Source organism: Vanacampus margaritifer, chromosome 4 (assembly GCF_051991255.1).
Source record: "Vanacampus margaritifer isolate UIUO_Vmar chromosome 4, RoL_Vmar_1.0, whole genome shotgun sequence".
NCBI lineage: Eukaryota > Metazoa > Chordata > Actinopteri > Syngnathiformes > Syngnathidae > Vanacampus > Vanacampus margaritifer.
The window spans coordinates 4,960,564-4,975,616 of NC_135435.1; the positions used below are offsets into that span (position 1 = coordinate 4,960,564).

Consider the following 15,053-nt stretch of genomic DNA (forward strand, 5'->3'; position numbering starts at 1 on the left):
TATTCTTTACTGCTCAAGTTTACAACCAATAAAACTGTCATAGCTTAAGGGATAAGTCATACTAGTAAGTTAGTAAACTTCCAAGTGAAAAGACAAAAGTTTATGACTGGTGCGCTTTATTACGATGAATTGATAACTTAAGATATAGACACAATTGTACAATTTTATCAATCTGTACAAAACATAAAACCATTCATTATGACCCCCCTCTTATATTGAACCCTTCATCATCATTGAAATGACATCATTTCACGCTTACACAGGAATTACAGTCAGTTGATGAATTTCAAAACATATAAAAATGACAAATAAAAAAAAGATTCAATCAAAAAACACAATGATGGATTATGATCGGGAATCATTTTTGGATGAAAGGAATCACTTTGACTCATCAGACTGTGTGAAGATGCTTGGTTGGCGGCACCGTCTGTTCGAGGAAACGCCATTGGTACTGCCAGCCAGGCTCACACACTCCCAAATAACCATCCATCCACTCTATGCACACACACGGACACACTACCGAGTGCAGGTAGTGAATATGCATGCCAAACCCATCACAACGCTGGATACGACTAGAAGCTGAATGAGCAATCGGGTGTACTGGACTAACACTTGGCTTGCCGTCCCACTGTAGCACGCCAAGCTAATTTCATGGACATGGATGTTTGCAACGGAGGCAGTCACGTGGAATTCCACCAAAAGCCATGCATTGTGATCAAGTCTGAGGCAGCTTGGTGTAAAGTAGGCTTTATGTGACAGGGAAAACTTACATTTGGGGGGACGGACCACTTGTGTGTGTGTGTTGGCTGGGGGGGTACAAAAGCGAACAGTGAAGGAGGCACTGTAAGCAGAAAAAAACAGCTGATAACGTGGATGAATCTTCACACACTCGTAGAGAATAGTTGAGACCTAAATATGTTTTTGTGGTGTCACCTCAAAAAAAAGAAAAAAAAATGCATTAGACCTCAAAAAAAGAAAAGAAAAAATGTTGCAAGTTTACAAAAAAAAAAGGTTAGGGCCAGCGAAGAGGGAGAAAAAAAGGTTGGCAGAATTCTGACTTCCCCCAATTCATAGCTCTACATCACAAAGTCAGAATTCTGAGATTTAAGTTAACGTTTCTGAGATTAAAGTCTGAATTTTTACTTTGAAGTCAGAATTCTGCCAACCCCCCTTTCTTTTTTTAAATTACCTTTTCACTGGCCCTAATCCTCATCCGTACAAACTAGACTAGGTTTGTTTACTAAAGCTAGTGAAGTTCAGTGCAAGAAAGAAATACAAAAAAAGTCAAACTGTTGCAAACACGTTTGCGCATTGAAGCCTACATCAGTGTGATTTGAATGCGTCCAACTAAGAACTACATATCTGAAGAGCCGCACGCTACTTCCTGCATAGTTGTTGACAATTGTGAGCCAGAGCTAAGCCTTGTTCCTCAATTCCCAAACTCACAAACTGAGTGCCTCTGTGACAAAAGACAACAAATGAGCAGATTATGCTTTCAAGGTGGCAGCCCAGAGTCTCTTGCCTACTAAAACATGCTGCCTCTCCAACCTGCTTTCTTTTGTAAACAAGATGTTGACTGCGCGTGAGGAGGCCCCCTCTGTCTTTTCCGCAGCATAACCAGGACTGACGGCTCTACGTTTAACTAGCGTCATGTTCACAGCAACAGGATCAAAAGTCATGACACTCCTGCATGTGGTTTCCTAAACAGTACATTGCACTAAGTGGCAAAGAGGGAGTCGACAATGACAGGAGCTCAGTTCCAGGACTAAACTTCAGAGCAACTTCCATGTGCTTTATATTCATATATACTACTTGATATAATACAGAGAAAGATCAGGAAAAATGTGGAAGAATCAATATGGGCACAACGTATAAAGACATAAGAAGAGAGAAACAAATCACATTCATATATTAAGACATTTTTTGTGACATGTCAGCGCAACAAGTAGAATGAAATCTAAAGTGATATGAAATGCTTGTTGCCTTCTGAGCCAAAATACAGAGCGGCTCAGCATGGGGTGGGGGTGTGGTGGGTTAGGAAGGGGTCGGTGGTCGAAGGAGCCCCACGCAGTAACTTTCTATACTGAAACATGGAAGTGTGGGGCAGGGGAGGGGAGACCGGTTAAAAGTAGTGACGAGTTCAGGTCACAGCCCTGGAGCTCTGATGGAGAATGGAAGAAGGGTGTGTGTGTGTGGGGGAGGGGCAGGATCAGGTTTTGGAGGTCCCAGCTAGATGTTCTGGCAGCACTGCATCTTTGGTTTGTTCTCGGTGGGCTGCACTTGGATGTTGACCACGTTGTTGCTGGGAGACATGTCGCTCTCTTGGCGCTCCGACATCTGCTTTTGGGACACGATGCGGTAGATCTCTGCAAGGAGACCAGGAAAAGTTCATGTTTAATTCAGTCGCGAGATCACAAGTTATTATAATGCACATTGCCCATAAATGCAGTCACTTGCCGCTGTTTATGTGAAAGGTGCCAATAAAAGAAATTTGTAATCCAATCTCAAATCCAAGGGTGCCGTAGTGCACCGTGCAATGCTTGAGACGAGATTTGCTTTCTTCTCTTCCACACTTACAGCAAGTTTGGTCCATTTCTTAATCTTTGTCCACTTTCGGTGTCATTTGGTATAATGGCCGCGTGGATGTTTTTATTTTAAAACACAGAATTCATCCTTTAATGCAGTCTGAAGTGAGAACTTGAAAGGTAATAATATTAATGATTATAATTATTATACAATTTGGGATGTTTGATACCACTTTTTTTTTTTTAAACCGTGACCAGAACGAGCACTCAACTCTTGAGTATTCCAATACCAAATACCAATACCACAAGTACATAAAATTCCCCCGAAAACAATGACAGATAATTTTGAAGAGAGACCTACTGGTATATTTCCAGTTTTTCTTTAAAATTGCATGATTTTTTTTAATTCTTTTAATTTATAGCTGTCGATCATAAAACGGCCACAAGAGGACCGTCAAGAGTACCTATAACATGAAATAAAGCCAGGTATCGGTACTCACACATCACTAATAAAGGAATCTAAGAGTTTGTGCAAGTGGGGGTTGCAGGAATGGAATGTTGCAGAACAAAGGATGCTAATTGCAAGGGGAGATGCAGAGCCGCGATAAGCTCAAAGTATGTTGTAAATCACATTTGTTTTACACCGGGGCGGAAAAGTACAAAACAGGAGAAGCCACCCAGTGACGCTGCGGATGAAGATCGGCCAATGAAAAGCAAGCTAAAGTTAAACTGCAGAAAACACGTAGCCAATAGAATAATGTCAGGATGCCTTTGTTTCTGTGTCATTTAAATACTGTGTAGTATAACTATTCACTGGGGCAACTCGGATGAGACTACGTCGGCTGCTTGAGACAGAGACGTATAGAATTGTATTGATAGGGACCCTGGACCCCAGCTGTTTTGTATTAGATTTGAGTGTTAGGAATAAATCTACTCGTGTGTGAAAATGCCGGCTTCCTGATACCTTTCTATTGCAGAACAAGCATGCTATTGTTGGATGGGTGATAGTTTGGTAAGGTCACAAATTGGAGTCGGATTATTAACTTGACTTTATATTAATATAGAAATAAATTCCAACACTACTAACAATAATAATAACAACAATAATGATTTTTTTTTTTTTAATATAATTGCAGCACCTTCAAGTGGCCCAAGGAAGTTGAACCCACTGCACTGTCACCATCTCAGCAATACATTATGGTCAGCTGCTGATTTAATATTGACAGTAGGAAATCCTTGCCAATCTTTTTATTACGCCAACCATGGCCTCCATTCCTTTCTAAAAGGCAAAACGTTGCGTCATCAAGTGAATCAATTGAGGCCGAATGCTTGTTTCAGTTCAAGGCGACGGTTTATCTGAAACTTTTTAATGCATATTCTAAATCGCCATTACATCTGCGACAAAAGAGTTTCTGTTTTGGCAGATTTCAATACACACAAGGGATGTATTGCATCATAACACACCTGTGAGAATGGTCTGGAAAGCAGTCTCGACATTGGTGGAATCCAGAGCCGATGTCTCCAGAAAAGATAAACCATTTTTCTCTGCAGGATAAAATAAGACAACATGTTAATAAATGTTTGCATACTAAAATACTAATATATTTAAATGTGTTGTGAAACACAGTCCACATTTGAACTTGACCAAACACAAATGTATTGATTGTCCAACAAGCACAAACGGGCACAAACCATCAATCAATGTTGTGACTTTTTTGTTGCAATATTTTCAGAGTACAAGTTGCACATGAGTAGACATGAACATAACTTTTAGTGCCAATCAATCACGGTTTTTGGCTGTAAAGCTATTCATAGAGCCCTTTACTGACTGGCTGAATTCACTAGCCACTGCGGGCCGCAAGCAGCTTTCAATTGATGCTTTATACACATTAGCAGGGTATTTTTTTAAACTGAATATTCAGCCACATATCGAAATGAGAATAGCGCGCTGTAAGATTGTGATATATTGCCAAATTGATTTTTTTTTTAACACTCCTAATGTTTGTACTTTTTTTCCCCCTAAGACAAGACAGAAGACGACATTTTCATCTGTTGCTGTAATTGGTCACACAAACGCACACAAAAATAGAGAAGTTTAATCCGGAATTCTTTGCTTGTTGGGCATCTTACTGGGTGTCTTTACACATAAATAAATGTCATTGATGACCACATTGTATCATGTTGATTTTATAAACTTTAACTAGATTTAATGTAGTTATTAACTCATTTGCTTTGTTCTATTTGAAATATTACCATGCTCCCAAAGACGTATTTATAAGTTTTTTATTCTAGAGCATACAGAAGGCTTTGATGCAGCCTCTGAACTGAAGAGAAAGGTTGAAGCATCCATCCATCTTCTACCGCTTATCGGGTCGGGTCGCGGGGGCAGCAGCTTTAGCAGGGAAGCCCAGACTTCCTTCTACCCAGCCACTTCAGCCAGCTCCTCAGACGGGATCCCAAGGGGTTCCCAGGCCAGCCGAGAGACGTAGTCTCTCCAGCGTGTCCTGGGTCGTCCCCGGGGCCTGCCCGGAACACCTCCCCAGGGAGGCGTCCAGGAGCCATCCGAACCAGATGCCCGAGCCACCTCAACTGGTTCCTCTCAACGCGGAGGAGTAGCGGCTCGACCGGATGACCGAGCTTCTCACCCTATCTCTAAGGGAGAGCCCGGCTACCCTGCGGAGGAAATTCATTTTGGCCGCTTGTATCCGGGATCTTGTTCTTTCAGTCACGACCCACAGCTCGTGACCATGGGTGAGGTCAGGAACGTAGATCGACCGGTAAATCGAGAGCTTTGCCTTTCGGCTCAGCTCCTTCTTCATCACAACGGACTGATACAGCGTCCACATCACTGCAGACGCTGCACCGATCCGCCTGTCGATCTACCGCTCAAGTGCACATATGGACACCCTTGTGTTTGAACATGGTGTTCGTTATGGTCAGTCCGTGGTGAGCACAGAAGTCCATTAAAAAAATACCGCTTGAGTTTTGATCGGGGGGGGGGCCGAAGGTTGAAGCAATGGTAGTAATTACAAAAACGTCCAGCAGGTGGCAGCAGAGTATAAGAGATCAACCAGGTCCATGTTGCAATAACGTTTTTTTCCCCAGTGCTTTAAACAGATTTGTGAATAATGATTAAATTTAGCTATTGACCATTTGCACCGACGTCGCCTGATCACGTGACTGCTCTATGACAGACGGCGGCAGGAAATGATTGTTGAATGGAAGTGGACGTGACCCGGAGCGAGTTAGCGACTGTTATTTTACAAATTAAAAGTTATTATTGCCCATAGAGCCATAGAATCTACTACTTCAACCAAAGTTCAGTCGAAGTTGCACATTTAGTCGGGACTCATAGAGCGCGATATTTACTTGAGTTGGAGATCGCTAGTTTGAAAACAGCCCCTTACCTTCAGTCGCCTGCTGTTTTTACCAAGTTAAACAAATCACCGACTTTGCCGGAATTCACAGCGCACGACCTATATCAGTATGTAGTCAATGTCGCCTCTCCTCCTTACACCGGGGCTGATTCAAAAGCTTGTCGCTGGCTGAGTCTCTGGGACGAAATGCTACGCTCACACCGGGGGACAATATACCTTGTAATGCAAAGGTAAAACTTGTTTATTATGCTAACTGACTTATTTGAAGTAGTCCGTTCTATATTGAAACGCTGTGATGATGTTATGTTATATATTTACTTGATGCATGGAACAAATGACTATCGTAGTGGCAAGCTATGCAGTAATTTCATGAATATGACTCCGGCTCCAGAGTGAAAAACTCCAAGCACAAAGACGAAATCCCCCGTTATTAAACAGTCAAATGCACTTAATACTTTTGAAGAAGGTGCATTTTAAAACTAAGATGTGTGTTCGTGCAGTTGGAGTGGACGCTAACTATCTGGCTCGTTAACGTGATTTGAAACACGCAATTCGACACCTCTGTTACAATCTTTGTTATAGTGTACGTTTACAAGTAAAATGTTTTAAATATTTATCTACTAATTAAACTGTTGATTACTGCTATCAATCGACATCATTCGTCTTCATTAGTAGGTATGTGATAAAAAGCAACATTTGGTTTACTCCTTTGTCTGTCTGTACAACCGACCGCACAGCAAGATATCACCATTTTATAAGATAATCGATTAGATAAAGGACTTTACGCTGTACAAGATTCAATGGTTAAAATACAGGCAAGTGGCTCTTTTGCCGTCCAGCGTCCTGTCGGGGGCATTCCCATGAGGGCTGTGACATCACATCCAAAAGGTCAATATTCTAATGCTAATTGCTTCAAATGGAAACAGATAGAAATGTTTTTTTTTCTGATGAAAGAAGAAACTCTAATCTTTCTTTTGGTATGTTCTACATTTTTATAACAATATAACACAATATTCAGTAAACCAGCCGGGAGCGAAGGGGGTTGCTTCAGTGAAAATGGCTGGGAGTGAATGAGTTAAATACAAACAATATTAAGTCAATATAAATCATAATTTCTGAATGGGCCCTGGGCCACTTTTTACAGGAAAAGTTGGGCCTTAAGGTAAAAAAGGTTAAGAATCCCTGATCTAAAGATCATGCTGACGTACTGGTACAAGCACTTGGTGCAACTTTTGTGTGAGCAGCTGTAACGAAATATAACAAAACATCGCATGAAAATCTCTACAAAGTCATAATCTCACATTTACATTTTGGATTCACATCTATGTTGAAAATGTTTGAATAAATGTTTATCGTGTTCAGCCTGTGACCTAAAGTGTGCATTGAGTTTTGGACCCCTGTTGAATTGAGTTTGACAACCTTGTATTTGACGAGTCCATATTTGAACTCAAGTATTGACGTGGATGAATTTTCTCTCATGTGAGTTGTGTCCTTCAGTGAAATATTCAGTGCGTCTTGAATTGATCTTGTGAAGAGCACACTCGTTTTGAGCTAGACGGAGCAGAAACAGTCAAGCTATTCAACAGACGTGCATGGCTTATGGTCTATTTCTCACTAAATATTCCTTCAAGGACCAAATCGTTAAAGTTTGACGTTTCAGAACCTATTCTTAATAAATGTTTTTTAGGTTTGATCTGGGACTTGCTTTACACTGAATGAAAAATGCTACACTATTTAATGGGTGAGGACACAGCGAGGGGCAAAATACATCAAAAGTATATGCAAGCCAACTGCAAAGTTTTAGATTTGTTTATATAATGAGTTATACAAATTAAAGGAAGCTTATTTGGTTTACCAGCAAAAGCCCGGGCCTCATCAGTTGGAACAGCCCGGAGGTGACGCAGGTCGCTCTTGTTCCCCACGAGCATGATAACGATGTTGCTGTCAGCGTGATCTCGCAGCTCCTTCAGCCAGCGCTCCACGTTCTCGTAGGTTAGATGCTTGGCAATGTCATAGACCAGGAGAGCGCCCACTGCACCGCGATAGTACCTGCAGTGTCAGCCCACCATCAATTTTCATCAGTCAATTCATTCTAACAAAGCTGCTGATTTATAGCCATTTGGTAACATGATTTCACAAAGTTGACTTTCATCAATGGCAATGCAGCTGATTGGAAATCATTTGTGAAACTCCGTTATTGCTGAGGCTCGTTTGAGATTAAGAATGGGAAGAAAAGGAGACAGCTCACATCCTAGACACAACCTTGTGGTTGCTAACTTGAATGTTTATGAAAATGTTCTAGACTTCTCCCCTCCTAAAAGTTCATAATGTGCAGGAATATTCTTGCAACAAGCCTGTGACCAATTGGCATCACCAAACTTTTGCATACTTTAGTGATGTTCTCTACTCTCAAACTCCCCTTTTCTTAGCACGGTAAAATAAAAGCCCTATATGTTTCGAGTCTAAAAATTGGCTTCGTCAGTGTAAAACATTTCTTCTATCCTATGATGGAATTTCTTTGTTGTTTTGGCAGTGGTTTAATCAATTGCTACGATGATAAAATAGCTCTCAATCAATTTGGTTGCTGCTTGAAATTGGCAGACAACATGTTTTTGTACACTTCCAAGAATCAAATTCCTAACACGTTCATGGAAACAGTCCACCAATCAGGAGCAGGCGATCACACAGCAAAATTTTCATATGCCACTGATAGTAGCTTGTCTCCGCAGCTTGGCTGGAAGGAAAACGTTGAGTCTCCGCCCAGAAACGTTCCGGACAGAACAAAACAAATCCTTCAGACTATACCTTTAAGCAAGACACACAGAACATGTCCAAAAATATCTTACACCGGGGAAATCCAGCACTGTGCCAGACTACTTTTTAAGCCCCGAATATGTTCTATGCGCCATTCTCATTACTATTGCATCTGTGGAATAGAGTTAAGCAGCAAAATCCACTCGTTTTGTCAACTGAAAACAACATCACAGTTGCTCACGGCTCAGGTAACAGCAAATCACCACTCAGCTTCAGTAAACAGGTGAGCCGTGATTGGTTGTTCCCCAAGCCCTCAGCAAATGTGCTGTCATTTTCAGTCGACAGCAAGAGACAAAATGGCAGCCCCCTGAGATGGCTAAAAACGGGTGGATTTTGCCGCTTAACTTACACTACACAAACACGGTATAAATGAGAACTGCCATGTTTAGACTAGTGGGGTTCTATTGAACATATTATTCTAAAGAAACATTTTGGGTTGAGTTCTCCATGTTAAAAAAAGAAGAAGGGAGGATTCAAACAAAGGGGGCTATCTTCTAAGTGTGCTCGATCAAGTACTGGTAACTGCTAATGAAATGATCTCGTCCCAAATGGTTTTCTAGTCTACAGCAAAAACAAAGGAAATTGCCTCACTGGAGAATGGTAGTGTATGCTGCCATTTAGGGCTGGGTGATATTGTCAAAAAATAAAATCTCAACTTTTTTCAGTCATTCAGGACGATTACCATTTTTATCAATTTTTATCTAATAAACCCAACAAACATTTATTTAAAGGTTACATTTATTCAAAAATAATTCCTGTGGAAAATGTAAAGACAACAATAATACATACTGATTCTAAATCAGTTTTAACATAAATTTAACATTCATAGATTGAGCTTAAATGTCAAAATTAAAAGTGGGGTCTTGAGTTTTCACTCAGAAATAAACACTTGATGTATAACCATGAAATCATTCTCAACAGCTCTGGGCTTCTGTTAATGTGTGGTGGTGATTTTCTCATCAACAGCCACCACCCCCAGCTTATATTTTGCCATCCGGTTGTGTTGAGGGACATTTCGGGATGGAAAGTCAATGTTTCCCCCTTCAGCTAATCACAGAGCGGGGGGGCGTGTCACTGAAGGCAGGCACAATGTTGAGGCGTGGGGGTTGAGTCATGGGAGGAGTCCGTTTGAATTGTTTGTTTACAAACACAGTCAAAACTTAAGAGCCCACCATTAAGTAGGTGTTCGCTATTGTTAACATGTCTTGTAAACCACCCATCCAGCATTCTGCCACTTGTACAAAATTCGCATGTAACAGAACATAAGAACAACAGCTTTTAATAATCCAGAAGACAAAACTCGATTTTCACAAGTTAGCATATTTTCAATGATTTGATTTTTAAAATGTCTATGTATCAAATTAATTTGATTTATTGCCAAGCCCTACTACCATTTGTGCACTATTATGATGATTTACAAAAAAGAAAGCATGAAAGGAAACAGACAGGTCCCTAAATGTATGTCAAAAGACTAATTTAACTGAACTGAACAGGAACGCAAGATATGTGAGGCAGAACATGTGTCAGATAAGTCTCCACTGGCCTGATGCAAATTAAATTAAAAAAAAAAAAGATAAAATTAAACATCAGTAAGCGGTTAAAGATCTTGTTTAAATCTACCATTACATTTTGGCCATATTGGTTCACAGACAATTTGAATTTTGTACCCTTCCCTAAAACAGACCTATATCAATTGGGTTTCCCAGTTCCTGAGTTCCTTTTTTGCATTTTCAACACTGACAATACTCACGCTGAAGTGATGGCACGGTAGCGCTCCTGGCCTGCTGTATCCCAGATCTGGGCCTTCACCGTTTTTCCATCCACCTGAATGCTGCGCGTGGCAAATTCGACTCCAATTGTGCTCTTACTTTCCAGGTTGAACTCATTGCGAGTGAAACGTGATAGCAGGTTACTCTTTCCCACACCCGAGTCACCAATAAGGACCACTGCAATTCAGAAAATAGGGATTAATACTCCCTCCATGGGTCCATTATATCAATAAAAGCATACTAGGTGTGGGTACACCTTCAGTGTAATGTAACCTAATAAGAATTCTGTCAAATATTCTGCCTTCGTGAGTTTTGATTAACAGAAAAGTACACTATTGTTGAAGTATGAGGTACCTGCATCACAAAACCATATTGGGTGATAACTGGAGTTATCTTTGAATTATGGGGGAGAGGCGCAATAAAATCATATCAGAAGTAGAAATCTGATTAAACTTAGTGTTCTGGAAATATACTGCAATTAAAATTGAGCTATCTTCAGAATTGGATTTAGATATACTGTACAGTACTAAATTTCATGAGATTTTGCGGGTGTCCCTATGTGGCGCCAGTGAGTGTAGTTTTAATGGTAAATAAGAAAATTATGCACTGGAATTGAAACACCAACCATAAACAAAATAAGTCTTACTAGGACTGGAACACCGTTGTGATATTGCTCAAGGTGGGTACGATTTAAGTGTAAAATTTACATACATGTAATGAAGAAGGGTTTTCCCAAGAAAGGTCATAAATGGAAAGCCGTAATGCCGCCGCCTCCTTGCATAAAAAAAACGAACCACAATATATAACTGTTGTCTTGCAATTATTTTTGTTATACACAGGTTCATTTGCATAGTAATTAATTGCTCGAATAATGTTAAAGAAAATCCCTTCCTGTTGTGTATTGATTATTTACTTGAAATGAAACTAAAGTCATACCAAACTAATCTGTGTTTATAGTTTTAAAACTCGGTACGATATATATTTGATGCATTTTATCTAATACACGTTACATATTTTCCTTCGGTGATATTGGTATCAATGATGAATAAGGCGTGTGGACTAGCTCCTTACTGGCAACCTCATGAAGATAATGTGATAACGGTTAACGTTAGGCGTGTCCGCTAGTCCGCACCCAGTACTACCAAAAGGCCCGGCTCTTTAAGATTACAGACGGAGTTTCCCCCCTTTTTACAAGGCCAGTATTTAAGCGATAAAGTCTTCCTGTCGTGTAAATTAATTAAACTCGCTGACATTTACCAATACGCTCGAAGAAAAACAATCAGAGCACAAAGGTAGTGACGGCTAAGTTTAGCCTGACAGCTAACATAAGCGAGGGGAAAAGATAACGACAAAAAAAAGTCATTTTACCTTTGAATAAATAATCATATTCGTCATCTCTGGTGCCCATTGTCTTATTGAGTAATGGTTAGTCCTAGATCAAGCAGGTTTTAATGTTTAAAAACGCTCTAGTTTGTTTTACTCTTCCAAAAGGGAATCTGTTTGGAAGCTGTACTTCCGTAATTTCTTCCTCTACGTAGTTTGCCTGATGGCACACTAAGAGCTCTCTGTCACCTAGCGGCCAATAACAAGAACTGACATAGTGTCGTTTCCCCGTGCAAAATTAAAGAATAGGGATCCGTGGGGCAATTATTGTAGTCCTAGATAGGATGTATTGGAAATGATATCTATGTTTTGCTTGAAATTGTTGTGTCACTATAAAGGTGGCTTTTGACATTTTGCTGTAAACTCAATTCTCATTCTTTTAGATTGTTCCATCCCAAACAGGTGATATTTTGTGCTGGCCAGCAAAAGACATAATAAAATAAAATAATAAAATTTCTATCCAAGAGTCACAATGGCTCACTCCTTCAATAATTACTTTAACAAAGGTTTACAGTGAACTTTAAGTTGAAAGTAATAAAATATATTTATAAAGTTGTGATGTTCTGGAAATATTTCCATCTATTGTGAATGTTTTTTTTAATTATTATTTGTATTATTTGGATGCTCATGTTTAAGTTAGGGTTAGGGTTAGTTACTTAGCGTTAAGGTTACTTGGGGAAGTGAGAGAACAAAAATTCCAAATTGTCCATCAGTGTGAATATAAGTGAACAGTTGTTTGTGTCCTGTGATTTGGCTTGTGCACATTCATTCCAAGGTGTGCCTCTCACCCCACATCAGCTGAGAATAAACTCCAAGGACATGAGCTAATGTAAACGGACGGATGATCATTTAAAATGCTATGCTTAGCATGATGGTTGCTCTCCTAATGCAGTGTGTGAAAGGCAATGAATAGAATTTCAAATTCATTTATTGAAATTTAAATACAATGCTTGATTTGGCAGTAACTGGAAAAAATTGTGTTTGTAAGCTCATTACAGTGTTGTGTTATTAAAATGTTACTGTTTGGGAATATTTTACTTCCACCCGTTGTGCAAATTACTATAGGTTGTTCAATGAGGACTCTGTTAACATTGTTAACATTTTTAATTCTTTATTTTGTATTTTAACCATTTTGAATTTAGTTATAGATGTGTAGATGCACATCTACACAGGTGTAATAATGTCAAACTCAATATAACTCGACCTTAACCTATCTGTTATCTTGTTTTGTCTAAATTCCCTGTTTTGTCCTGTTTGGGAAAATTCAAGTTCAGTCTAGCATACTGAGATTCTGTTTTGTCTAAATGTGAAAGATCAACCTAGCATACTGTGAGAATGAAATCTGATTTTCATATTTGATGGGAGGAGAGAGGCGTTTTTCTGTACAAACTCTGATTGTAATAAAAGGGCTGTGTCTCCTGGGGGGAGGGACACACATTCTTGGATGACACTGCTTGGGTGATATGCAATTATGTGACCAGAGATCTCTGTAAAAATTGACCTTGCAAGGACCCTCTTCACAAGAATCTCATCTTTGATTTATTTGAACATGCAAAAGATTACAAAACTTATTATAATCCTTCAAATGGTGACGACCGACGAACGACGTTTTACGGGCTGTGGCGTTCACGGACGGATAGAATTCCAGGCCACATTAATTACGGTAAGTGGACATTTATCCACGTTTAAGGAATTCTGTCTGTTTGGAAGCGCTGCAGCTGGTATTCGTCTTGTAAAATTACTACATTGGAGATGAGATCTATGTGAACAGGTATTGGTAAAATTTTAAATCATTTTGTTGGACGTGAAGTCCCTGATTTCGGATTTTATTACGGTGTTTGAACTATACACATACGTGGTGACGAGAGCATTGTTTACGGAAATGCCGTCACGTTAGTTTATGCGCAATTGCAGGAAAACAGATTGTTAAAAGCAATCGAGAGATCCTTGAATGATTCGGTATTTAAAGATTCTTGGATAAGTTTGTTCAGCTGAAAGGGAAAAACAGGTTGACGCAGCGGATTTACGCCGCTGTTAAGAAATCGGGAGATTCTTGGATAAATTTGATATTAAGAGGTACAAGTTGACACAGCGTACGTACGCCGCTGTTATAAATTTGATACTTAGAGGAACAGGTTGACACAGCGGTTTTACGCCGCTGTTAAGGAACCGAGAGACCCTTGAATAAGTTTGTTCAGCTGCGGGAAAACAGTTTGTTAAGGCAATCGAGAGATTCTTGGATGATTTGCCGTTAAAATCTTTGAATAAGTTTGTTCAGCTGCGGGAAAACAGTTTGTTAAGGCAATCGAGAGATTCTTGGATGATTTGCTGTTAAAATCCTTGAATAAATTTGTTCAGCTGAAAGGAAAACAGGCATCCGGATATTTATTGTTTTGTCGCGGAAGCGATCTTTTGTCGACTAATTTTATGGTACTACTAGTGAGACGTCACTGGATTTATAACTATTGATACGACTTCAATATAATAATAACTAAGGAGGTTAATAATTAATATAAGTTATGGAAGCCCTTTTTGACCGTCATACTGAATGGTTTGACCCGAATGCACTTCCGCTTGATGGTCGCAACATGTTGTTGATAACACAGGTTGCTAACGCTTCCGAGGTAGCTATCGAGGCGATGCCCCCGAATAAATAGACGTGAATTGAAGGAGGAATTAAACGAATGGATGCACAGTTGCTGTGAAAAAGTTTTTTTCCCACCGTTACAATCTACGGTTTACTTAATATCATTGATGAAAGCCGTTGAACTTGCATGTGTAAAAAAACGTCATGCGCTGGACAAACACGTACGAGACACATCTGTAATTTCTTTGAGTGGAAGAAAAGCTAGGCGTGACAGTAAAATAGTGGATCAAATGATGAGTAATGCTAGAATGCTAGCTTTGGGTAGTTCTGTAAAGACCGCTCGGATGGCTGTGATACAAACTGATGACAAGGAGGCTGATTTGGATGCTAAGCTAACAGCTCCGCCACCGGGTGCGGCCCCAATAAACCCGTTTACGGATTCACCATATAATATAGCTATTTAGATACTGCACGACTTGCAGGCACCTATGTTGACTGTAAATGCTGGTCATCTAGATGTGAATTGGAACGGTGATATTCCTGATAAAAATCCCCAACGCGACTCTGTTTTGCACGCCGTGGATGCGTTGGCAGCGGG

General features: G+C 39.9%; 1 protein-coding gene across 1 annotated transcript; it reads right to left on the reverse strand.

Moving 5' to 3' along the window:
- Nucleotides 1–99: 99 nt before the first annotated feature.
- rab11a (RAB11a, member RAS oncogene family) lies at nucleotides 100–12,040 on the reverse strand. The gene is made up of 5 exons (XM_077562722.1): nucleotides 11,854–12,040; nucleotides 10,467–10,662; nucleotides 7,758–7,951; nucleotides 3,990–4,070; nucleotides 100–2,366 (listed from the first exon to the last, which is right to left on the reverse strand). Exons 1-5 carry the CDS (start codon nucleotides 11,891–11,893, stop codon nucleotides 2,230–2,232), a joined length of 648 nt encoding a protein of 215 aa, XP_077418848.1. The 5' UTR covers nucleotides 11,894–12,040; the 3' UTR covers nucleotides 100–2,229.
- Between the last annotated feature and the right edge of the window lie 3,013 nt (nucleotides 12,041–15,053).

Bases quoted from the DNA above. Each gene is read 5' to 3' on its own strand.
- rab11a (XM_077562722.1), bottom strand. From the start codon at position 11,893: ATGGGCACCAGAGATGACGAATATGATTATTTATTCAAAG. The intron at 10,663-11,853 runs GTAAAATGACTT...TCTGAATTGCAG, and splicing joins ATATGATTATTTATTCAAAG to TGGTCCTTATTGGTGACTCG. The intron at 4,071-7,757 runs GTAAACCAAATA...TTTATCCTGCAG, and splicing joins TGAGGCCCGGGCTTTTGCTG to AGAAAAATGGTTTATCTTTT.